Source organism: Sylvia atricapilla, chromosome 21, assembly GCF_009819655.1.
Source record: "Sylvia atricapilla isolate bSylAtr1 chromosome 21, bSylAtr1.pri, whole genome shotgun sequence".
NCBI classification, from domain to species: Eukaryota; Metazoa; Chordata; class Aves; order Passeriformes; family Sylviidae; genus Sylvia; species Sylvia atricapilla.
This window is the reverse complement of record NC_089160.1, coordinates 9,090,361-9,116,923: the sequence shown is the minus strand read 5'-3', so window position 1 is coordinate 9,116,923 and position 26,563 is coordinate 9,090,361. Positions and strand designations below refer to the sequence as shown.

Sequence of the window (26,563 nt, the reverse complement as noted above, 5' to 3'; positions counted from 1 at the left end):
GGTTCTAAAACGGCTTTCGAGGATTCAGACTTTGTTTTTCCTTCCTTACCTACATGAGCCAACTGCTAAGAAACCAGGAGAGCTCTCTCAAGTAATTCCTCCTTCACTGCCCTCAGAAGGGTTTCTCTACCTGGGCACTGCAGAAGAGCCCTGATCCTCAAGTGGCAGGAAAGTCCGGAATTGTTTCAGTACATCACCATATGCTAATTGCAATTCTGCCTCCATGTATACTACAGTTGTTCCATGTGTACTAAATGAAAAGAATGGTTTCATTAGAGAAAGGTTCCATACAGTTTGAATTTATTTAGAGTAATTATTGTAAAGACACAGGATTTGCTTGTTATCTTGCAATTAACCTGCTACAGAAATGTCGTCTTCTTCCTCTTGGAAAGCAGCTGATAGCACTAAAGCATAAGCCAAACACTCATGTCTGCTCTGATTTCAAATGTCAGTGCTACATATTTAGTTGTGGCAGGATTTTTTCCCTTGACAGATTTTAAACAATGATCATTTAGATCTTGGAACTATTGTATATAAACACCCTTAAAAGCATTTGTAGTGACAAATGCTGTCACTTACAGACCAAGAAAAGTTTTTAAAGTTTAAATTGAAATCTTATCTTCCAATCATTTTAACACAAAGTTAAAAAGCAGCACAGAACTAGAACAGCACAGTGACATCAAAGACGTGCTGGGCTCTGTCTGGAGTGAGAGCTTAGCCCTTCTTTGTGTTAATAGCCAGGGTGACAGCACAGTGCACAATCAAAAGGAAGAGTGAGTGACAAACTGCAGGAGCCTTGTCCAACTCCAAGTCAGAAGCAGAAGGCATGGTAAAGAACATTACACAAAATTCAAAAAAAGCAAAGTGCTGTCCTTAGGAAGTCAAAATCAGCTAGATAAAAAAATAACAGAATTTACTACTCAGACAGGGAGTTGTGTTATACTGGAGTACAAGACTAAAATAATTATCTGATGATACAATTCTATGATATTCCTGAAAAACAATACGCAAAACAAGGAAAGAGCCTGCTCTGTTATATTCCAATGAAAAACTGTGCTGAGTCTGGGGCACTGCCCCTTCCCCAGCTACCCCAGCTGACCCGCACTTCAGCCAATTCACTCGTCCTTGTCACTGAGGCCACCCTGAGACACTTACACTCCTTTTGGTGATTTCACAAGGCTTCAGAAACGCTGTTTACCATGATAATGTATTCTTCTGCCAAGCAAATCCAAGATTCTCCACAGACTTCTCATGCAAAGCAAGGGAAATCAAGCCTAACATCATCCTTTTAATGCTGCGGTAGAACATGCAGCTTTAATCCACGGCTAATTCAAACAACTAAGATCAAAAACAGGATTATCAGTTCAGGTTATCCTGTTTTCAAATGGAAAACTATCTCCTAACTCCTCCTGCAGATAAACAAGCCCAGGAACCTCCATGTAGCAGAGGGCACAGGAGCATTTGTGTTCGCACTGAGGGTTTGTGCCAGACTGGACAGATGAGATACCCCAGCGAGTGCCCAGGGCGCAGCTGCAATGGCAGATCCTGCAGGGACTTTCACAGGGTAAACAGCGCCAGATAAAGGTGATGTGGCAAAATCCACACAGAAGTGAAGCTGGACACCAAGTCAGATGTGATGCAACTGCTCAGTTCACTGGAGCATCTTCCTCCTGCCAAAGCAGCACCGCAGGACACAGGAGCACCTGTGCAGCAGAGCCAGCAGTGGGGAAGGGCTTTGAGCTGTGGGCCAGTGCAGCAGCTGAGACAGCCAAAAATGCCTCCTCTGACTGAAACAGCTTTTCCTCTCCTCCTCTCCATCGATCTCCTGGCTCTCTGGTCCCTGCCTGGTGCTTACACGTGAAACTGCTGAGACGATTCAGGTCCTGGAACTGGCAGACAATTATTCAGGTTCTTTTCCTGGGTTAATACCTGACAGTAGCTGAGCTGCATCAGCCCAAGGAGAGATCAAAGCAGCCCCACAGGCAGCACAGGGGAGGAGATGCAAACCCCTGGACAGAGACTGTCCTGCTGAGGAGCCACAAGCTGTGCCAGCACTGACTGCAAAGGACAGGAGCAGAGAGATGACTTCTGTCAGGTGACAAAGAGGCACAGTTTGGGTTAGGTGACTCAGGGATGTCCCAGCTCCAGCCTTTCCTTGTGCTGTGCCATTACCGCCACCCATTCTCACAGTGTCTCACAATTCCCGAAGTTCCTTCACCACGCTGGATTTCAGGCTCGGGGGTTTACACCAAGCCCCCTCTGCCCTGCCACTCCTGTGTGCCCCAGGGATCCAGAGCTGCCTGCCTGAGCTCTGGGCACACCTGAGGCAGCTCCTCAGCACGTGGGAATTCACAGGGCCCCCAGGGAACCCAGCCACCCAAATTCACAGTCATTCGTGCCCGTGTCAGCTCATTTTGCTAAAAGTGAATGTTGTTTTTGAACAAAGGCCAGCCATGCAGAGTCACTGTGAGCACGGGGCTGACCTCAGCCAACCCCTGCAGCTTCCCCCAGACCCTCATCAAACACAGCCTGCATCAAATCTCAGATTCTGAGTCCTTACACTCACAGCAGTTAATGAAGAAGAGACTTCAAAGATGTTCAGCTCAGTCTAGAATTTTTACTGACACGTCCTCAATTCCGAATGCTCATTAATTTCTTGGAAAAAGGCAAATGTGAGCTGTGAACCACTATTTGTACATATTCTTGAGAAGGAGACAAATAGTTGATCATTCCTGAGCTAATCTAAAATGCATTAAAAATGCACTCCACACTCTTCATTTTAATTACCTAAGTCAACAATGAGTTCTTTCAAATGTGTTTTATAATAAGTTCCTACTTATGTGTTATGAAAAGGGAAATTAAAGCTAAATATTTTATAATTTGTAATGATAAGGGAAGATTTTAATGTTAATTCAACATGTGTCAGAAATAACTCCTGGAAAATCATGCTAAGAATACAAAACTATATGTAAACAAAAGTGGCCAAATACCAGGAAACATTCATTATACTTTTGTTCAGTGGTGAGTCTTGTTCTACAGAGAGTCTAAACTTTCAGCATTATATTAATAATTTTGCTATCCATTTTTTAATAAGTGGTTTTCCATAAAGATTAGAAATTAATCTACCCTGACTTTCACCCAATAACCTTAACTGCCAGAGGCAGCAAAATCACCTATCTAGACCTAATAAAGAAGTTTTCTCAATTTAAATATACATTGCATTTAATAAGTTTGCATGATAATTTCAACAATGTTCCTGAGCTTTTTAAATTACCTTCCTGCTGTGTCCTGGAGACAATACTGTTCTAGCTTTCATTTCCAGCAACTGACTTTATTAATGTAATTTCTTACACCACAAAAAAGATCAAAAATGTAAAGTTTTAGGAGTTTCAAAAGCACCTGAGATTTTTTTATCCTCCTGTAAAATCTAATGGAAACTTGTTCCCCTTAAAGAAGGTCACCTAGGAGGGCACTGTAGAGGTTTCATGCAGAAGAGTCCAAGGCCAGGCTGGACAGGGCTTGGAGCCTCCTGCTGCTGCAGAAGGTGCCTTTAGGATGGTTTTTAAGACCCTTTCCAACCCAAACCATCCTGTGCTCCACGGCCAAGCAAGGGACAGCTCTTTTTGGGGCAACAAAGCAAGACCCCAGGGGTCCTACCAGTGCCACCTGCTCCTCAGGCTTGAGATGGAATCAAAGGGAATTGCGAATGTCCCCAAAGCTTTAATGCTGAACTCCTTCTCTGTCAGGTTTTGTGATCGTGTTCCCTTTGGAAAACTCAGGTTCCTGTGGAGAGGCAGCAATGGTGCACTGCCTGTCTGTTCCCTCCACAGCCCTGAGGAACCTGGGATGGGAACCTGCCACAGAACCTCCTGTGGAATGTACTACAGTCAGAAATAAATCAACGTGCTAGATCGTCACCAAATGACTGATCTGTTTTAACATAAATTTATAAAGAATAGAGCTGCAAAGGACTTCCCAGGATCATCTATTATTGTTTCAAATTAAATCATGCCTGGCATCCCTGAAAAGCTCCCAGCAACAGAGAACAGGACTGCACTGTGACAGGCAATTCATACCCCTATCAGACCATCTTCACAGACAAATATTATCTCAATCTAAACTTCTGTTGCTGCAACATTCCTGAACCTTCTCTTCATGCGTGGCATGCCAATATCTGACACTGAAATATATTAAAGGTCACCTCACAACACCACAACAATGAGCTATAGTTGGGTGAATAAATTCAAAGCAACTCTTTCTGCACAACTATTGCACTGCATTTACTACCATCACATATCTCTCCAAAATAATTTTCACGGTCATTTCCAAAGATTCTGGCCTTGCCCAAAGTGGAATAGGGTAGCCCATCCAACAAAAGACTGAAAGAGTGAGATTCATCTCAGCTGAACTGAGACATTTGTCTGAAATACTTTTCTTTTACAGTCTGTCATCAGACCAGAATGCTGAAATTTATTCAGCTATTGATATTACCCTTTCTGACACTGTCACAAAGCAAGACTGTAGCATGCATATAAAGCTATGTTAAGCCCAAGAAAAATTATTTGGAAAAAATCTTAAGGAGAAAGTAAGTTCAACTTTAAATTGTATCTGCCCTAATTTCTGGCTCTGAATGATGTTAGAGAGGCTCATAACTTATTCCAACTATTTACAGCTTTCCATGAATTACAGAAACATGGACATGCCTTAGCCCCCTCAAATACCCCTTTTTCATGTGTCTTCTTGATATCTTCTAATATTTAATTCATATTCAGTACCCCCTTTCCTGCATGATTACATGACTGATAACCTGTTTCTGTTTCCTCTTCAGTAGACCTCTGGGTTTTGTTACGAAATGAGTAAGTGACTCCAGAAAACAAGCTTCTGTGTGGTTTGCTAGCATGTAAAAAAACCCGGGACAACTGAAGTCTGAGTAAAGGACTGGCCATGTTTTGCTCAGTATCATCTCAGGAGCTGTTCTACCAGCAGGCAAAGAGGCACTTCAGGAGGTTTGGGCTTCCTCAGAGAGACAAGAGTTGCAGAAAAGAATTCCTGAGTTGCCTGTAACCTCAGAAAATAAATGGGGGGATCTAAACCACACCCAGCCCTGATCATTATTTGGGATAATTCAGACACAATTACTGCACAACTATAGGCTACATCTACCAAAGGCAAAACTTCCCCAAAACGTCTTCATTCCCCAAACATGACTTCATTTTAAACCTTCGTGCTGTAAGCTCTATGTAGAAAACCTGTCTGGTGTCTTGCCTTGCAGTTACTTAACTACCTTTCTTATCTTCTTACCACAGGCCACAGCATATAAAATAAAATAAACCCACTGGACCTAAAATGCCATATCCTCACTGTTTGTTTTGAAACTCAGAATGTTTCACTATCCATGCAGTGCTGGTTTTAATTGCTTTCTGGAAATAATCCTACCATCATCCCATTGAACTTATTCTTAATGCATTAGGTACTCCAGTGCCTAATTTTATATTATTAATATAATGCCTCCAGTAGGAAGGTTGCCACTAGCACTACTGTGTATCACAAGATATATGAGTGCAATTGCATATAAAAAGCCCTGTAAGGCAGTTTCTGACAATGCTACATCTATTTACAAGTATCTTTTCGGAACTGGAGGCCTCAATTTGCTTGAAAATTTATTTGTGTAGAAAAGTAATCAGTGGACAGAGAGAAAGGTCTAGAGGGCAAATACAACAGAGGCTGGGGAAATGACAGAGCAACTTTTTCCCCTTCTGAGATCTTTTATCACACTTTTTTTCACCCAGCTTTATTTTTCATCTGATGAAGATTTTCTTCCTGATCCAAATCCAATTTATATATATAAAACCCCCTCACTCTATATCGATTTTGCTGTGGTTTAAAATGGTATTTTTACAGTACAAAAATTTAATCAATACAGCCCGAAGAAGCTGGACTGGTAATGGTAAACATGCTAACAGATATTTCATTTCAGGCAGCCAAAGCACTGAAAACTGATACCACTGAAAGGAACTCTCATTTGGCACTGGGAACATCTCTGTTCACCCAGCCATAGCACTGGTGTAAAGGAGAATACAACTCAGCTGCAGAACTTGTGTCTTCCTTAGAGATCATACAGTTGGCAGCTTGGACAAGGCCAGGATGGGCAGCATTTAAAATAAATGAGCAGAAGTGTAACCCAACAGCAAGGAACACTGGACTGACACAAGGGCAAGAAGAAGCACACAGAAATCCGACCAGGATATTTTTTAAATATTATTGTGTAGCCCTGGTTCATGCCTAAGATGTTTTGGTTTCTGAAATTCCTTTCTCAGGGAACTTTCTGTAAACAAATGACACGTTCTTGTAACTGCAAATCTGTTCACATTTTTTCCCTGGGAGGGACTTTTCTTGATGTCCCTGTGCTCTGACCAATGGGAGTGAAGAGGTTTGTCTTTGTGTCACCATTCAGATTGGTCTGTGTGAAATAGTATAAAAGGGAGACACATCCCAAAAATAGAGGCGTCATTTTCAGCCTTCTGAAGTCAGAGTCTGTGTCGTTGTGGTGTAAAACAGAGTGATAGTTGCCCAATTAAATGTGGAGCTTCCCTGTCAAATCTGGTCCTGTTCTACAATTTGTCTTCACTGTTTAATTTCAAGTTGTACTTGTAGCAAAGCAGTGAGATGTCAGCCATCACTGGAGAATTACACCCTGACTAACAAGCTCTGAGACCCTCTGCAGCACCCCAAGAACCACAAATAGAAGTGCTGTGCAATTTTTGCTGTGCAAAATATCCTTGTTGGATCCTTTGTTTGAGCAGGAGACTGGAATGAAAGCAGTCCTGCACCATCTGCTGTGAGCCCTAACGAGTGAGATGAAAGCAAAGCCTTTGTGCTCCCTCAGAGGGGAAAATGCAATTCACACTCCTTGGACTGAAAAGCCACTTGTGCAGGAGAAATGGGAAACCTTCTGACCACAAGAATCAGGGAAGGCTTGAGGTGCTAACGATGAGAAGCACAGAGAACAACCCTGGCTTTGTGGGGAAAAGGCAACTAGGCAAAGAGATGGCTCAGCAGGTTCATTCAGTGCAGCTGACTCTCAGGTACAGCCTGAACTAATTCAGCATCCAAAGAAAATAACGGTTTTGAGACACCCCTTTTCAGCAAAACTTCACCAGGATGTCTGAGGGGAACAGGATATGTCCCTATAGGCACGAAATCTTCTGTGGTGCACAGAACAGCTCTTCAGATTCATCTGAGTAAAAGCAGTGGCAGCCCACAAGTGCCAGAGATGCCCTTGGTGCCCAAATCAGACACCGAGCTGGCACTCAGAAGGGAAGGGGAAAAAATGTACATCTATGCCCTGGGACTGGATGCTTTTAAAAGAATCTGATTTTTACCTTATTTTTTTCACTGAGGAGCCACTCTACACGGACAGAGGGAAATCTGTTACACCTGGAGAAGAGAAGCTGCAGGGTGACCTAACTGTGGCCTCCCAGGAAATGAAGGGAGCAAGGAAGGAACAGTGGACATGCAGTGACAGGAGACAGGGAAATGGCTTTAAACTGAAAGTGGGTGGGTTTAGATCAGGTATTAAGAAGTAATTCTTAGCTCTGAGGGTGCTCAGTCACAGACACAGGCTGTCCAGAGAAGTGTGGGTGTGTTCAAGCCAGGCTGGAAGAGGCTCTGAGCAACCTGACCTAGTGGAAGATGTTCCTGTTCCCAGCAGGGAAGTTGGAGGGTGCCCTTAAATCCAAATCATTCTGTGATTCAATGAAAGAGTGAATCAACTAAAACAAGGCTTTGCTCTGTGTGTTCCCAACAATCCATCTGTATTACAGGAAAAACTATTGTGAGGAATCAAAAGTCATCACCAGCTTCTAAGTAACATCTCAGGTTCCCGGGCAAAAGCCAAAGCAGGTGAAGAAGCTGGCCTTGCTCCCTCCTGTTCTAGCACAAATCAACAGCTCCTTGGACAAGCTCAGCAGTGGGGCAGAAGCAGCTCTTGCACAAAACCAAGGAATGCAGCCTCAATGAACACAAATTCCACCGCGCCCAGCACCTGCCTGGGAGCTCTGTGCCCATCCACAGGCAGGGAGAGAACGTCCCTGTGCTCTCGGCTGGGCAGGGGAGAGCAGGCACCAACAGCTCCCAGGAAACAGAGCAGACCTTCCTCTGTGTCAGCAGCATCACCAGAAATAGCAGCAGGCAGCTGCTGCCAGGGCAAAGGTGCAAATCGTGCCTTGCATTGCTCCCATGGGGAGCCTGGGATGAGTCCTGGGAGCTGGCAGGGCACCAGCAGGCTGCCAGCCCTCCTCAGGGCACTTCTGAACTCAGCACAGGACAGGGCAACAAGCACGAGTCATGGGAACAATCAGCTCCTGCACTCCCTCACAAAATGATCCTGGAGCCCAGGTGACAGACACTGTTTTACCAATCTGTTTATAAAATGGCCAAGGCTCCCTGGACTGAAGAGTGACACCCCCAAATGCAGACAGACACGAGGAGTCATTGCCTCATCGCCATTAAAATACCTTGGATAATTATTGTAAATTTAGTTTTATTTAAAACGTATTACTCGAGCCAAAACATTTAAGCAAATGTCCTTAAGGAGGGCAGAGACTGGGAAATCCTTCCATGTCTACAGAGATTATTACCCTGGCAACAATACACACATCCAAAACCCTTAGAAATGCAGTATGGAGAGAAGTTCTCATGGGTTTGACTTTTACCAACAGCAATTGCCTATTTTCAGATGAAGTTAAAATTCACAGACTCTGCTGCATAAATATGTTGAAATGATGGCTATTTTTGGGCAACACTTACCATGACAACAACAAATATTATAAATACCTGCTTTTTAGGGAATGATGCAGCACATTTTACACAACAGATGTTCTGAAAATCACTGAAGGACAAAACCTCTAGTTGTTCTAGTGTACCCTTGCTCTAGCAACACCAATTGTGCTTTCCCAGCTGGGAAGAAACAGAAGCTCACTCTAATACAGAACCCTCCTTTAAAAGACAGTGCTATGGATAATTTGTCAGAGTTTCCTCTCTAGATTCAGCTTAGCAAATGGAAAGTGGAAGATTTCCTGTCATTCCTGCTCTGGTGCTCATCCAGGCTGCTTTTCCCCCTCCCCTGCAGCACCCACCAGCAGAACCTTCCCAGAGCCTCTGGACTTCAGAGCCCTCTTCTACAAAGGGTGATTGTGGAGTAAAAGCCTTCCACAGTCACAATTCCCTCCTGGCATTTCCTTGAACACAGACTGTTCCTCTCCTCCTGGATTCCTCACAGACCTTTCCATCCTTGATCCTGTCCTTGTTTGAGCATGGATCTTAATCCCTGCCCAGCACACTGACTCCTGTGTGCTTGTAAAAGAGGCATTTCACTACAAATATTCACCCTCAAAGCCTTTGCTTACCTGACTCAAAGATCCTTGAACCCCTCTGGCACCTGAGGTGCTACTAAAACCCCACTTACTCACCAGGGTTTGCTACAGGATAATGCCAGCAGCTTTATCTGAAGAGCTGTGGTGTTTCAGCCTGCAGGACCTTGGGCACACCCAGGACAGGAGGGAACATCCCTGCAGGATGGGAACCCTGCAGAGGCACCATGCCATGAGACAGGAAAGGCTCTCTCAGCTGCCCAGGGCAATCAGAACAATTTAGGTATTTCCCTCCTGGGCAAGCCAAGAGTTGCTGAGATAGAAGCTCCAAAACCAGGATTCCACCCTGTGGAAAAAGGAACACCTTGCTCTGGGTTAGACCAGGATTTACAAAAGCTGACTTAACTAAATTGCATTTTTGCTGGAATGAGGAATATTTCCATTAATTGCTGAACGAGGTGCAGACAGCAATAGATTAAGAATCTTAATTTTCAGGAAGAAAAAGGAAAGGAAAGGGCCATTATTTTTGGCATATCTGCAAAATAAGCAGCAATCAGTTGAAAAACACCCCATGTTTCCTCACTGTATATCTCATAGCCTTGACTTACCCCATTTCTTAAATCAATACATTACTACATCAGGTATTTTTGGTTCCCTGTGGACTGATTTAAACATGTAGGATAATTATTTTTTATTGGCGTGCTTCTTCACTGCCTTAAATTTCTCCTGTTTTAAATTCTGCAGCAGCACATATTAAGTGTTCCAATCTTTAAGTAGTACGTTTTTAATGGAAACCTTACTCACCAGATACATTTTTGCAAACTCCTGCAACTCTACAGGAGATACAAAAATCAAACTACTCACACATTGGTGTTTTTTTTTCTTTCCAATGAAATATACAGTAGTAGGGAAGAGCCTTTCTACAATGCCAGACAATGTACAGCAGGGGAACTTCAATCATCCTTTTAATTAGCAGAGCAGCAATAGGCAAAGCTCCTCACAAATTACAGAAAGAGGACAGTCAGATGAAATTAAGCAATTCCATCATTTCTAAAGAACAAAACAGCGAAGGACGTTTCTCGTGTAATTAAAAAGTTCTTGAGGTTTGTCTAAAATAGGGAGCAGGGTGGAAGCACCAGCTGAGCAATCCACAGAAAATGCACGACGTTCCATCATGTACTGAGGAAATTTCAAGGCTATTTTCACCACTGCAAGCTCTTTGTAGTGAACATCCTTGTCCTTGGCAAATGAGAGTGACTGACACCCCTACACTGCAATTCCCTAAACCTGAAGAGTTTCTGATTACCAGGAAATGGGTTCACCTAATTATTTTTTCAAGCTGCAGTTTTTGATGTTTAATTTTGAAACCTATTTGAGATGTCTTGAACTGTATTAATATACTGCATTATGCCTTCATTTCTTTTTGAAGTACTTTACTGTAAAAAATGCAGACTTCTAATGATTTTTAAATTACTCCACTCTGCACATATCAATTTACAACAATTACAACATTTTGCATTTTTCAAAGCACTTCAGTTTTAAAGAGGTTTTTTGCTTCACCAAGATATCGAAGGAAGAGGCTGCTGATTCATTTTTGCCCTTTGTTAAATTACCACCAATCTTGCTAGGAGAGCTTCACCAAAAATAGATATGCTAAATATATACCATCTCCATATAATCATTTTAGGATGAATGTTTTTTGTGACTAAGAACTGCCAGTATTCTTTTCCCAATCATAATTAGGTTGCTTCAGTGATATAAATGGATTCAGTGGAATTATGACAAATGTCCTGGAGTAAGGGGACAGAGACTGGCCTACTTTGTCTGAACAGAGTCTAAAGAACTGAATGCAGGACAGGATGTCAGAGCCATCAGCTCTGTCACAGATCTCTCAGTCTGTAATATTTTAGGCACACTGCTGCAATTAATTAGTGACTCAGGGCTGGATTCTCACCTGAACCACACTGGGACTGCACTGCTGGTATCACTGCAGTCACACTAATTCATGCAAAGCTCTGTCCCCCTGAATAACTCTGTGTCCATTTTCTCTTGATATTTCTCTCCCTTAATCTCAAGGCTCCACGTTAAAGGTGTCAATCTGAGAACAGAAAACGAGTTCTTTTGTTCAGCTGATGCTGCACCTTCAATTAGGCAGAGCTTCCCTTCTACCTGACAGGAGCAGTCAGGAGTTTGATTTTCTCTTTCTGAAAAGCACAGCCCAGACACCTCAAGGGGAGATGACTCATTAACATCAAGGCATTTTGGGTGACAGCATATAAATAAAGCAACAAAGACCCACAGACAGTGAGCAGAAAGATGATTATACTGAAGTCCTGGTGACATTCAAATAGTGTGTCATCAGTCTCCCATCCTCCTGACTGTGCCACATCCTGTAGATCACACCCCTGCTGCACAGGTCAGCTGAGATCTGTGCTGAAGGTCAGGCTGATAATGGATTTCACATATTGCCATAACAGGGTTCAGCACGGTGTAAAGATGCTGAGACTCTGAAATACTCCAGGGATGACCTTTTGCAGTACAGGTGGTTTTCAAAAAACATATTAAATAGTCAGTCTGACTTGGAACAAAGCATGAAACTTCTGTTCTCCACATCTCCTAGGGGCAGGAGAAGACTGAACGAGAAATGCAACTCAGGGGCCTTGTGCAGTTCTCTTGGGCACATCTCCTGTCAGATGGATAAACTGGTAATGGCTAAATGTCTTTGAGCACCTTGGTGGGACTTGCCAACGGATGACCAAAGTGGGAAAAAAATAAAATTAAATGGGCAAAGTGATGAACAAGATAGCAATGAGTTCCCAGGCTAATCCGTCTCCCTCATGGTAAATACGTGTCAGTCTGTAACCACACAGAACAGTTACAGCACCTTGATCTTGTCCATATAAGAAACTGAAGTTAGATAAAAAGTACATTTTAAATTTCTTCTCCTGATCACATATGGCTGTAGAAAAGACATAACAATGTTGTTTTGATTGGTGTAGCTAAAAATCTGCCAGAGACTTCCCAGGATGAAATTCAGCTGATGCTGCCTAAAGGAGGCAGAAGAATCAGAGGGGTATTATTATCTCTGTGTGTTTGTAGTTGGCTGATAGGAAGAGCCTTTACAAAGATGCTCATAAGCAGTGAGGCAAAGCTTAAAGGAAAACCATGTCATCTCTGGGAGAGGTAAATTGAAATCTGAGCTAACAAAGGAAAGGGACTTTTCATGGAAGTTCAATATTGTAGGGTAGAAAGAGGCCAAATATATCTGAAACAGATATCCAGCTAAGGATATTGAAAGGATGGATCTGAACAGAGCTGAACAAAAGGCAGCCTAAGTTGTGTCCTACAAGTGGTATAGGATTAGCAATACTGAGTGGCTGAACAACTTTCAAGCCATATTGAGCTGCTTTTATTGAGAACCAATTTAAACACAATGAAAACATATCCTGACAGCTGCTCTGGGGCTCTGCAGGAGGATTTTCTGGCCCTGAAGGGATGGCAATTGTCCAGCAATAACTTTGGGAATAGAAGGAGTATCTGGAGGTGCTGCAGTGATATTGGGTTGTGCCAGTCCAGGGGTCAGAGCAGGGATTAGGCTGGACACTGCAAAGGACTTCAAATAATTTGCCAATCTTTCACCTCAGAGGAAAAAACATGATTGCAAGACTTTGCACCTATTCAAACCAGGAGTGGAAGGAGCAGGCTTTTAGCAGAGAGGACCAGACATAATTGAAACAATTTATCTAGGAAATGGAAGACTACCCTTCATTTTCAGCCTCTGTGTGAAGCTTCACTTTCAAAAAACCAAACAGAAACTACAAGCGTCAAGCAAAACCTGAAGAATGATTGTTATTTTTTGGTTATGTTCCACAGAAAATCAAATAACATGAACAACACAGTCTTTTCCAGCCTCAAAAAAATCCATGAATGATTCCAGAGCTCAGGCTGGGCCTCAAACATTGGCAATTCCTAAGGATATGCACAGGACACAGTCACCCTTCATCTCTCTTCTTCCTCCCATACCAATTCTTGTCTTTCCCCACCCTGCTGTGGGCCTGATATTTCTGGATCTGAGGGATTTCAGCCTGCTGGCACCTGCTCACTTTTTCCCAAGGAAAAATTTCTCAAGAAATCTCCTTCTCAAAACAATCCTGGCAAACAACTCTCCTTTCTCCAACCAACCTTTCTCCAGGTGGGGTTTTGCTGTTTCTCTGGTTTAACCAAAGGGATCAGAGAGGTGTCGTTCCTATTCACACCCATGTTCAGTCTGTGTGGGAACACCTTATCAAAGGCAGTGAGAATTAGACAATAAAGGCTTTTTTCTGTGCTCTTTGCCTTCTGAAATATTTGTAGTCTCTCATCTTTCTTTCTGTGTCCTACAACGACACCCTTGCACTTCAAAACGTTAGTTTATATCATTTGCAGAGCTAGAGAAGGGCAGGTAGGGGAAGGGATCACAGAGGTGGTTTCCAGGCTGGGCAATACTGTGTGTGTACCTGGAATATACCTGGAACAATACACTCAAATCCATTCTGGAGCCTTTGGTACGTGGGCAGCGCTGGTAAAGGGAGTGTCCATCCTACCTGTGGAGCAGTCCGGGCCAGTCCAGTGCGGCTCACAGCTGCAGAGCCCCGTGTCCAGCAGGAAGGAGCCGTGTCCTGAGCACTGCTCCTGGCACAGGGGCAGGGCAGTGTCACAGCCCAGCCCTCCCCAGCCCGGGGAGCAGTGACATTCCCCCTGCACGCACACGCCGTGGCCGGAGCACGTGGGGTCCAGGCAGTCCTCTGCAAGGCAGAACACACAGCTCAGGGCACAGACCCACTCCTTCCCCGTGAAATTCAGGTTCATTTGATGCATTTTTTTAGGTGAATACCCAACTGAAACAATGTTAGCAAACACAAGGGAAAAACAGGCTCCTAAATTCTGTGCAAAAGGATAAGTCGAAAACAAACCAAAAAGACTGTTAGAGGCCATATGAATCTCTTGTCAGGGATTCTGTCTTATTTTTAAAACACAGATTCCCAGGACAGATCTCTTGGTCCAACTCTGTGCTTCAGTAGTAGGGCTGGGAAACAGATGGAGCAAATAATTGTTACTTCTGTAATTGTGCTTTGCATTTCCATTTGGGTATTTGTGCTCTGTGTTTTGTCTACATCTGAGAAAAGAAAGATTTATTCTTTAACCTTCCTGTGAAAAGCTCTCTCTATAGCTGAAAATCTTCTATGAAAAAAAAAGGTTGTCCACTAAGATTGAGCAGTGAATCTCTGACTTAATGCTTGCTGTAAAAAAAAAAAAAAAAAAAAAATCCCATACACATAAAAAAATATGTGCTGGGCAATTGCAGGTAATGAACAGCTTCATAAAAGTCATAATGTACTGATGAACAATTTGCAAACAAAGAACAAAATTTCTTCTCAATTTGGATTAAACTATTGCTAGTGAAAAATTCAGGAGCTCAGAAGAGGAATTTAAATCAGCTGGTTAGTGCTGTATGAGCAGCACATTCTTGCACTGCTTTAACAAGACAGGTTTTAAGCAGAAGCAGCCAGCCTTCCTTGGAGGCTGCAGGAGGACTGAAGGATCTGTGGGGTGAGGATGGGAAACAATGAGCCAGCAGCTCATCCATGGCTTGAACAATTTATCATGATGTTCAAGAGGCACTGTGGAAGTCCTGCTGTGTGTTTATCAAGTATCAGCACAAGCACTGTGTTAATAATTAAACTGTAAACTTAACAAACAGTAGCCTGTGCTGTGCGAATGAAGAGATGTTTTCTGCTTCAGGAAAGGAAGGCTAAATATTTCAGACACAGGAATTAATGGCCTCCAGTTTATAGGACCTTTCAACCTAAAAATAAAGAAGTAAAGCTTTATCTTTTGAACTGCTTTGCCACCAATTCGACATCTTATTTCAGGATTTATTTTGTATCTTTTTCAGCCTCCCAGGCTTCTGCACAGCACAGGGCAGTTCTGAGAGAGGGAATCAGTGTTTCTGGACAATGCACATCTTGCTAAGCAGAGGACAAAAATACACAGCAATTTCCTCTCATCCTGAGACAGCTCTTTATTTTGCTGATATTTTAAAATTAAGAGAGTGACTGCATTTTAGGAATGATAATCTGGCAGGACAAATTCAAGGGCCCCCCTAACAATGAATTCATGCAGTTACTGGTGCTCCCAAGACAGTACATCTGCTGGTATGACTGTTAACAGCACTGCTATAAAACCAAATCCTGTTTACATACAATAAAATAATCTTAATTCCTGACACAATTCCCTAACTGCTACACAAGTTATGTTTTACAGTACAAACTGAGCAGTCACGTCAAGGACACACTGTTACAATAAAAACCCACCATACTTGGTTACACAGGTTTGTTCCATGCACCACTTTCTGTATTTCTACATAACTTCGCCATTTAAAAAAATATTAATTAAGTTTCTCACTATAAAAATCAAATGTTTTCCCACTCTTGGTTTCGATAGCTGAGTACATTTATGTCATTTTTTCTAATGTCATTTTTTTCCCCAATCATTTTGCAGGATCTCATTATGGCAAGAAACAAAGCAGCTACAAACAGCAGTCAGCCTCTCCCCATCTCCAGCCTTGTTCAGCATCATGGCCTCACTGAGGAAATCTGTGCAGCACTTGCTTTTTCCCATTTGGGTTTTCTTGGTTTCTCAAACTACCAACAATTGACTGTGTCAGAAGCTTTCTCTTGATCCTCCCTTTAAAAAAAAATCCCAGGTATGTCAAATCTATCAAATCCATCCTGGACATTTTTCTGACTAGAGAATTCAAGCAACATAAAAAGCCTCCTGTGTGTGCTACTCCAAAGAATCACTGAAAATCTCGACAGCAGGAAGCACAAAGTCTGCTGTCAGTAGCTCCAGGCTAAGGGGACTGGTGAAAAATCATCAAATCAGGCAAGGCACGAGGAAGAGCTCTGCTTTCTGGGGCTATGCACAAGGGAAGGAAGTCAAAGCTGATGAGGGAAACAACTGCTTCTCTTTATAGATGAGGGCAGAGACACATCAGCACCATGACCAGCAAAAACACAATAGCTGCTTCTCTCAGAATTTCCCACTTTTTGTTAAACCTTAAAGGATGCCAGTTTAGCCTTAAAGGTTGCCAATTTAGCGTTGTGAGCAAAGGCTCCCAGTAAAAATGACATATGAAAACAGAATTAAACAATATGCTCTGGTAAAGTAACCTTTAGCTTTATATTGTCAGAAAAACCTAAGACGTAACAGAATGAAAAAGAGAAAAGCTGATTACAATGGTCTGATTGCTTTGGAGAGGTACCATATCATGTTTTGGTTAAATGGTGTTCTGGCTGCCCCACCCTGAGCTTTTGGCCAAACAAAAATGAATAATTTTATCTTTTCTAATAATGTGAATTTTTGTGACCTGTCACCAAGACCTGAATGTCACCCCAGGTTTGCCTGCTTTTCACTGTTTGCATTTTGTTCTCAGGCAGCTTCAAGAAAATGATGTATATTTTAAAATTCGTCTATTTTATCACCATATTTCTCCTCTGGGAGGAGAAAGGTGACTGATGGTGATGTTCACCAACGAGGCTGAAGAGGTGGCAACCTGTGCAGCCAATCTTTGGCCTGCCTGTCAAAGCGTATGTAAGATGGAGTCAGAAAAATGAAGTGGAGAGTTTTCCCACTGACCTTTCTACTGCCTGCTTTGTTCTTTCGTGTCCCTAACAGTGCCACCTGAATACCTTTGAAAATCTTCTCTCTTAACATTACTTTCTGTGAGACAGCAAAGGTCGTTCTGAGGAAAACAGCACCGTATCAAAGACAGGTGATCACGTCTCTGTGAGCTTTTAACTACTTGAAACAAGCAGAAATTGAAGACAAGAAGCCAGCCCGGGGAGCAGAGAGAAGGGAAGCCGACCCACCTTGCTCACAGATGTCCCCCTTGTAGCCTGGCACGCAGATGCAGACGCCCAGGATGCAGGTGCCGTGGCCGGAGCAGGTGGGGTCGGTGCACTGCTCCTCCGGGACGTCACACTCCGCTCCCTTCCAGCCTCCCCGGCACACACAGTGACCCTTCTCGTACTCCCCGTTCCCACTGCACAGCACTGGGCAGGAATCTGGACAGGGCAGATGGACCTTTTAGTGTATTTACATACTGCCACGGATTAACCTTTATCCTCCTCTAAAATCGCTTCTCCACTCCAGCTCCTCAATTCCTCATCTGGTTTGAGGGTTGTAACAGACTGAGATCTTTGAGCCAGGCAGTGCAGCAGTAATACAGTGGCCTTGTCTCCTCATATACCTTAATTCTGACCACAAATGGGATATCTTAAAAGATAAAAACAACTCTCCCCTTGACTGGCCTCTGCAGAAAACTTGCACAGAATCCTGAATTTCAGCAAGATTAATATTTCTTTCCTGTGAACTGAAGAAAGATCCTGCCTTTTTCTTTTTTCTTCTAAGAAGACATAATATCATTGAAATTGTAGCCATTACTGATCTACATGTAAACCAGCAATGTGGAAGCTTACTTTTACTATCCAGTATCAATGACCGAGCCAACTGAGTCTTAAAATAATAAACCCTACATTTGAGGAGACATTGGGAAATCGTGAGAACTTCTGGACATCACAGGCAGAATTATTATCACATTATCCATTGTCATGGATGAGGGATAATACTGACAGAAACACCTGAAAAAAGTCAGCTCACTTAACATGGTTGTTCTGCCTTGATGCTGGAAAACCATCTCTAAGCTGCTTTAGGTTCCTTATCTACACCCTGCTCAAGTTAAGACCACAGAAGCATTTGATTAACTTACGTTTTCTCCAAAGTGAAACTGTGTGTCACTTTTAAATAACAGAAAACATAATGCTATGCTAACCCATCTATTAAAAATGGATTTTATCATCACAGACAGGATGCAAAGGTGGATGGAGGAACCCATTAAATCTGAAAGTCAAGGAGGGAGAGGTGCTTGATCTGTGTTAACTCAAGTACAACATAAAGAAACTTTCCACATGTGGGCTTGGACTTGTATCTGCCATCTGTGTGGAAAAAGGAATTTAATCTCCTTTAATCACTTTGAATCTTTGCAAGCCCAGCAGTCACACAGCATAACCATGATCCCTGTCATGCACCATGGGTCAGTTAATATGAGATTACCTTTTGCACAATCAGGACCAAGGAATCCTGGGAAGCAGTGGCAGTGGCCTGAGATACATTCTCCATTCCCATTGCAATTAGTAGAGCAGTCATCCAGGATTTCTGTTTATTCAGGCAATTGTGCACAAAGAAAAACATAAATTGGTTGAATTCAAAATGAATGGCATCTTCACCTTACTCTGCAGGACACATCTCAACATACAGCAGCAGTAAAAAGCCCATTTTCATTCATAGGGAGCATAAAACAAAATCCCTCTTCAAGCAGCTTACAAATATTTATTAGATTTTTTTCTTGACAGCTTTGAGATAACAGGTGCATCATTTATATTACACCAAAAAGCTTTTAAAGTAAGTGTTCATGTAAAATTTACCACCATTAAAAGCTCTGCAGGAACCTGAGTATTTGCTGAAAAAATGTCCACCTTAAACACTTTCTTTTCTTGCTGAAGTAATTTGTTTGAAACCTGTTTATAGAGTAAATTGCCTTCTATGATGTTCATTTGAACTGTGTGAATTGAATCCCTCAGAGAAGGGCAGGATTTCCACTCCTATACAATCAGATAAACAAAAAAAATAATCTTTTGTATACTGACGAAATTCGATGAGATAAAGAACTAGATTTGAAGGGAAAAAAACCTCCCACCTTCAGTTGTGATCTTAAACTTGCCCATGTTTTATCACACAGCTTTGGATATTAAGCCACTTAACCTCACACATCTGAGGACAGGCTCCTATCTGCACCTGGATTAGCTGGTTCCAATTTACACAAGGATTTCCTAGAGGAATGCAGTGCATTCACTGCTTTACATGGGTTTTCCACAAAGAATATGAAGTAAATTCCAGCTCAGATGATGCTGTGTGGAGCAGTTCAGTGTCATGCAGCCCCAGGGCTCTGCAGTGCTGGATGGGGAGAGGGAACTGGGACTGTCCATGGCCACTCACAGATGGGGAAACACCTCTGGCTACAGGAAAATGGGAAACTTGACACCTTCCCCACAAAATAATTGAACAACAACAACAAAACGTAGATCCTACAATTAATAAAAGTAACTGACATACATGTAATTTGATGTTAATGATGGGTACTTAGGTAAGGATTGGTTCCTCTTGAAAACTCCAGTGGTTATTTGAATACGTTCTTTTCAGGCCAGCAGTTCATACTAAAGAACAGACATTGGATGTCACCTGCCCATCAGGTACCCACAACCTGTGCACAGATGTCTGTTTCCAAGGTGAAAACCAGCTCCTTTTTAGGAGGAAGTTTTTTTTCACTGAAATGTTTTACTGTTCATGATCACCTCTTCTCTTGCTCTGTGTGTGCACCTGCCTGACTTCTCTGTTCTCCAAGAATCACATGTCCAATGAGCCCTAGGCTGACCTGAAATGATGGTTTGAGAAGTGACGTTTTGCATGCAATTCACCCTCCTCGGCAAAGTCTGCTCAGAATTTCAGTAGAGAGTCAGAGAAATCAGTTTTGTACACAACCAACGTGGAGCATCTCAAAATACAATCTAACAGATGCTGATGAGGGGCATGGCTGGTTCACAGGAGCGTTTGGCAGAGAGGCAGCCAAGCTCTTGCTCTGCTCTCAGGGTTTCTGGCTGATTCCTTTGCTGGCAGAGATGTCAAATATGACTCTAAGACCAGTCTGGGTAAACAAGAAGAATGCCTCAAGGATTTTTTTAAAAATCTTTTTCTTAATTTTTTTTTTTTTGTGGAAATCCCCACAGAAACAATCAAATTATGATGCACAGAAAACCACGAGAAGAAGATACACAGGTTACGAAAAACACCACAGCTGGCAGGATTTTCATATTCTTGGAGCAGAGTAAAGAGACTTTTCCCCAAAAATATCTTTTTGCAGCCATTCTGAAGATGAAGCCCAAGAGATCCTGCCTGCACTGGGGCTCACACACTTCCCTCTTCTGCTTGTTGGCACTGAAGGGACAGAGAGCAACTTTTTTATCACATGTAACGTGAATTAAACTCTGGCAATTAATTTCATTTTGTATTGTGGGGGTTGGGAGGGAAGGGGGAAGTAGAAGTTCTGAAATAAATAATTCAGTAGAAGCTACTAAATAAAATATTATTTAAACCCTCCTGTATAAACCCTGCGGTTTTACAATAAAAATAAACAAGGGATCAGGAATTTGGATACTGGGCTGGGCTGGAGTTTGGCCAGGTTTTATGGTCTGTGTAGAGGATCTGCAAAGATGCTTCATAAATTGCTTAAATCTTATTTCCTCAGATGGAATTGAATAATGGAATGTTTTCTTGCAGAACTTCAACTTATCTGAACAGAGCAAATATGAAATTTTACACCAGAACCAGACCCCACAACACTGTCTCAATTTCTGATTTTTTCCTTTCATGCAAGTCCTTCAGAATCCTGATATTTGAGTCATACTGCCCTGCTCTGCAAGGTGTTTACCACAAAGCAAAAATAGCATCCACTTGCTCTGAGGAGCAGATGGCACCTCCATTACTAGTAAAGACATCTTGCTGAACATATGGCAGAGCAGGTTAACTAAAGGGTGCAGTGGCTCAAGTCCTGCAGCAAACCCAGACTGTCACAAGTACAACATTTACCTCCACTGAAATTCCAAAAAAGCCCTGTGTGTGAGCACTGCTCACTCCCAACACCCACATCTGCAAACACCTGCCCACCTAGAGGTGTTAAAAAGGCAGGAGGTGTCTTGTGCCACCAGGACATTTCCTCCTGTATTTGTTTTTGTGTTTTTATATGTCCTCTGGGTTCCAAAAAACCCAGTGCATTTGAATAACTGCATAAAACAACAGCATCCACCCATCAAACAACACTCACAAACAAATCTACAAAAGATTTTCCAACTTTCAACTGACTAAAATACTGGAAATAACAAACTTAAAGCCTGGATAATTTCTGTAGGATTTATGGCCCATGTAAGGAGAGAGGCAGATATAATCTCTTTTACTTGGAAAAAGATAACACCAGAAATCATTCAAGCATTTGAACCATCATATAAAAATCTTAACACATGAAAACTTTGCACTTAATTTATCTGAGAGCATCCATTTTTAATACACAAATGTTGCTCTTTGTCTAATATTGGCTTAAACACAATGTTGCTCCACTGAGGTTAATTAAACCAAGCTGAAATAAAACACATTTCAGAGAATACTTAAGAGGAGCAGGAAAACATCAAAAACATCTTTGTAAAGTAATCAGAGTGACGATTAGATTGTGATTGCTCTTACCAATAGCTGTAGTCAGTACAAACACCTGCTCCACTTTCTTTCCATCGTTGTAGAATGCCATGTGCCAGGCTCCTTGGTCCATGTACTCAATGAAACCTGTCTCTTGCAGGGAAGTCAAGATCAGGTTCCTGGGGGCTTGCTGAGGCTCCTCTGAGCTTTTTGGTTCCTGTTTAATTAACTGCTTTCCATCCATCAGCTTTACAAAATCAAACTGAAACAGTAATGAGCAAAAATTAACCGCCTAGCAAATATTCATAAATCTATTCTGCATGTCTCCTCTAAACATGAATAAACAGCTGAAATCTTCAGAGGAATTGCCTAAGTTTTCACAGAGTGGACAGCAATTGCATAACCTAGCCAATTTAGCTTCAATTTACATAAAAAAAGCATTACTGTAGGTCAGAAATGTGGCATATATATATATTCAAATGTGATAGAATCAGGATCATTTCCAGTTACCTGAGTGTGAGTGGGTGGGATGTTTCTTCTGCCATAAATGCCCAGCAGAGAGTCCTTTGCCAGGGAAATGTTGAATTTCAGGTACACAGGGTGGTGGATGGTGATCTGGAAGCGCCAGAATAACCCAGGGGGGATGGTTTGCATCACCTGGGCTCCAATCTCCACTTCCCCCGTGTCTATGGCCCGGCCCTTCTGGAACACTGGTTTTCCAGAAAGAAACAAAGTCACTTGAGTGTTTACAGTGGGTGAAGAGAGAAAGGTTACAAGGTATAAACTTCATTACAGGGTATAAACGTGCCTTAGATAGATTGGAATATTCAAAATATTCAATATTCAACTTCTAACACTGATAACTGCATTCTTCATTCAACAAGTTGGAAAGCACAAACGACCATGAGCAGCATTCCCAACAACAGGCGTCACGGGGTATTTTGTCATGATTTTTGCTGGAAATCTTATAACACTTTGCTGATTATGAAAAGGTGGAAGTGCTGCTGTGTAAACCATGGTCTCTGCCCATCAACTCTGCAAACAAAACACATTCACTGTGAATACAGAGGGAGGACGGAGGGAAATCCTTCCTCTGGCACGTATTTCATTCTGCTGCTGAAGGGGCATTGCAGAAGCCACACAAATGGACCCCAGTGAGGACAGCAAATCCATCAAACCTGCCAGTTCAGAGCCCCTGTGCAAAGCCTGGATTTCCATTAATCACCATTGCTAATGGTTTTGTTATGGTGGTGTTAATCTAGTCCTGGAGAAATAAAGAACATCTGTTCTGGCTTGGTCTTTCCTCATGGAAGTGTAACAGGGGCATGAGGACAGGGAGAGGCCCTCTGAAGGCAGAACTGGCACAATTTCAGAATGCCAAACAATAAATGTGCAGACATCTACAGTATGTGACCTCACACGTGGGTGTGAGAGCACTGAAACAGAAAGGGAACTGGGATGAATGAGGGAGACTTGGCCAAACCAAACTGGAGCTGGCTTGCTCTGCTGGCTTGTATCACCACCTTTATGTTTTTTGCTGCCTGTCTGATCAGCACTGTGACATGCTGCAAATCACAGCCCCAGTCCTGCTAACAGCTAAATCCACTGAAAGGTTTGGAAAACTCAATATTGACATTTCCATACTCTGAACTGGAGTGAAAACAGGACACTGTGTGGCATCAGAGGATGAGTCCAGAGAAGACGGAATCCAGCAGCCATACCATTTATGTTCCATTTCATTCCAGAACCAGAATGAAAAATAATGAGCAGCAAAGAGACTGGAGTCCCATCTTTTACAATAAATACATATAAATATCTAATCCAACATCATGTAGTAAAATTTTACAAACCACCCCTGGAAGTGCAAACAGCAGCAGCAAAGCCAGGCCCAGCTTTTGCCTGAGTGTGTTAATGACAAAGACCCTCAGTGGGACCTTACACGGGCTTTAACCAGCCCAGGAAGTACTTAGCATTCTTAATGAATAGAGATTTAATTTACAAGGCAGGAGCAATTCTCAGGGTACCAGATCTTCCAGCTTTACAGCTGCTTTGTGTCACCAAACCCACAGCAAGAACGAGGGGCTAACTTATAATTCCTCACCACATAAATACATCTATTTTTAGAGTAGAAATTTGTAATCTACTACCCTAAAAATACACCACTTACTTAGTCTGTGAGTTAAAAAATTTCCAAATTGCTACTTTAACAACGTTCAAGGTGAGACTACTTCTGCCCAATTTGTTTCATGGAAAAAAAATCTTGAATATAGAGTTTTGAAAAGAGAATTCAACTTTCTCTGTTGTACAATGAAAGTGGATCCCTTTCCACCCCAAGCCATAAAAGATCCTACTTGGCTGATGTAAATTTAAAAGCGTCTCCCTCTATTTCCAATGCTCTAGAGATATTAAATCTTAATGATTCTTTGCAAGCAATTACTCTGGGTTAAGTAAAACACTATGGTGCTTTTCCATGATATTGACACATGGTAATTAATATGAGTCAATTACAAGACACGAGAGCACTAAGTAAAAAGTCAAGGCTACAGTATCATTTTTGGAGTTAAAGGCATTATTGGTCAGTGTTGAAGGTCTTTCAACTTGCATTTTGTAGTGAGAAGGTCTGCTTCCTTGTTGAAAAGTGTTATGTCTTCAATCTGGGTGAATTCTCACTAATTGATATTATGAAATTATGCTGAATATCACATTAGTGTTGTGACGTAACCTGCGGGAGTTTTCCCCCATTTGGCTAAAAACCCCTTTGCTTTAGCAATAAATTAATAAAAGCTTAAGAGAACCCAGATGCACTTAGATGGACATCCATCTCCTCCCTTGGGAAAGAAGTGCAGGCTGCTGTTCACAGTGCCAACAGGAGAGCACACATCCCACCCAGCCCTGCTGATAGGATGCAGCCACAGAATCTCTGCCTTTCAAATGCTGATTTTTCAGACAAGCACAGAGCATGGAAATGCTGGAGTCACGTCTGAAACACCTTTTCATATTCACTAAGCCACTCTCTTTACAGAAAAAGTTTACCTTTGTTTCTGTGTGTAGTTGAACTGAGCAGGTATTTGGCTGTACAAAAAAGGCACCTGAAATCACATTTCTCACGGACTGTCCCTGTGAACTTCCTTACTCTTTCTTGAAAAAGTCCAAAATAAGCTTTTAAAATTACAGTGCTGCAATACAGTTCTGCTCTGGTTGTAAAAGAAAATAACTTTTACGACAAAGTGTCATTTAATTATCTATATTCAATTCCTTATACAGCTCCCAATCTTGCCAACTAGGGTATTAATTCTCTCCTATGCTTTCTAAGTACAGTTTCCTCAGAAGTCTAAAACAGAAGATAGATTCCTAATCACAGGTTTCTCCTGGCTACAAGAAAGCAAAACTCTGAACAGCGTGGTGCCAATTACCTCCACAAAAATATACCCATATGCTTATTATTACTGATCTCGAAACAATCAATTTCCTTGTACTCCCCTGGTAAATGCCAGCATCAATAGGATAGCTGACTTTTTAATCACATTACTACATATTGAAATGTTAGCTCATAGCTGTGGGTCAGAAGCCATGAAGAAATCTGACTTGCTGGTTTATAAACCGGATTTTCATTAAAAGATTAGTTTAAAATATATGCCTGCGAAGTCTGGGGAAATATTCTGTGCTGCTGCAGTGAGTTGGGAGAACGAGAGGTCACAGTACCTGAGAGCAGTTGTGAAATTACATCAGAGGCTTCAGGTTTACAGGGAAAGCATCACCTTTCTGTGGTGTCCTGCTGCAGGGAAAGGAGCTGCCTGCTTCCAGGTGCTCCTTTCCATCACTTCTGGCTGGTTTCTCAGTCCCACATACCTTTTTTTTCTGTTTTGTCCGAAGCTTTTCCTCCAATTGGTGAGTAAGTAGTGTCCATGGATTCTGCTCCTTTGTTTCCTTTGCTAACTCCATTTTCATAGAGCTGCCCTTCCACAGGCTGCAGTTGCCAGGTTAAACCAAACAAGTGTACTGCTGCAAAAAAATGAAAACCAATTAACTGATGTCTCAACTACAGCACCTTCGGTGAGACTGTGAAAGAATGCCATGACCCACTTTCTGCAAAGTCAAGTGCTACTTTATTCTGTTGGTAATAAATCAGAATTTCAAGGGGGCTAACGAGCATTTACCATTTTTACCTTAAAACTCAATGTTTAATTAGTTTCCACACTTTCTTCTGGAGCTCAGCCAGGTCAGGGTGATGAATTTCTGCAGCAATTAGTGGAATTATTTGCAACTAAAGGGGTAACAGTTGAATAAATTCAATATTGTGTGACACATTCTAATGCTCTGTCAGTGTTGTCCCTCAGTCTTGACTGTCAAAGATCTCAGAATTTCTTGACAAAGGCAATGACACCAACTAAAACTTCTCACCTTTCCAATCCAGTCTGAAGTGAAACTGTGCCCACTGCACTCTAAAGCCCTTTTTTCAGGTTAAACATTAGCAAAAACATTGACTCCAGATTTCATCTAGAACTGCACTGCAGATAAAAAGCTGGCTCTACATCTAAAACACATGCAATTATTTTACAGCACAAATGAACAGAAATACAGCTGTTATTGATGTATGTACAAGGAAAACCACTAAATAATCCTTTTAAGCAGTCATAAACCATCTTTATTGCCATACACAGGGGCTGCCTGCTCCACTCCTGCAGAGCCATTTGTGTTTTCTGCTTTCCCTTCTTTGTTTCTGGTCTGAGGCCCTGAAGGATGGTAGGAGAAAGAAAGCAACAGAGGATCTTATTTTAGTGTAAGGTGAGTCCTGCAGTTAGTCCAGACCATTGCCCAGGTCTTACTGAGAAGGGCAAATTATTCCAAGGAAG

At 42.1% G+C, this 26,563-nt stretch overlaps 1 protein-coding gene across 1 annotated transcript in view; it reads right to left on the bottom strand.

The window, feature by feature from the left end:
* The window catches only part of LOC136370355 (teneurin-1), a 112,319-nt gene extending 86,613 nt beyond the window's left edge, over nucleotides 1–25,706 (bottom strand). Inside the window, exons 1-6 of the mRNA XM_066333718.1 lie at nucleotides 25,560–25,706; nucleotides 22,221–22,420; nucleotides 21,762–21,972; nucleotides 18,525–18,626; nucleotides 17,282–17,476; nucleotides 13,955–14,155 (exon numbers count right to left, since the gene is read on the bottom strand). Of these exons, the coding sequence (XP_066189815.1) occupies nucleotides 13,955–14,155; nucleotides 17,282–17,476; nucleotides 18,525–18,626; nucleotides 21,762–21,972; nucleotides 22,221–22,420; nucleotides 25,560–25,617 (967 nt within the window). The 5' untranslated portion in view covers nucleotides 25,618–25,706. The remainder of the gene's footprint in view (nucleotides 1–13,954; nucleotides 14,156–17,281; nucleotides 17,477–18,524; nucleotides 18,627–21,761; nucleotides 21,973–22,220; nucleotides 22,421–25,559) is intronic.
* Between the last annotated feature and the right edge of the window lie 857 nt (nucleotides 25,707–26,563).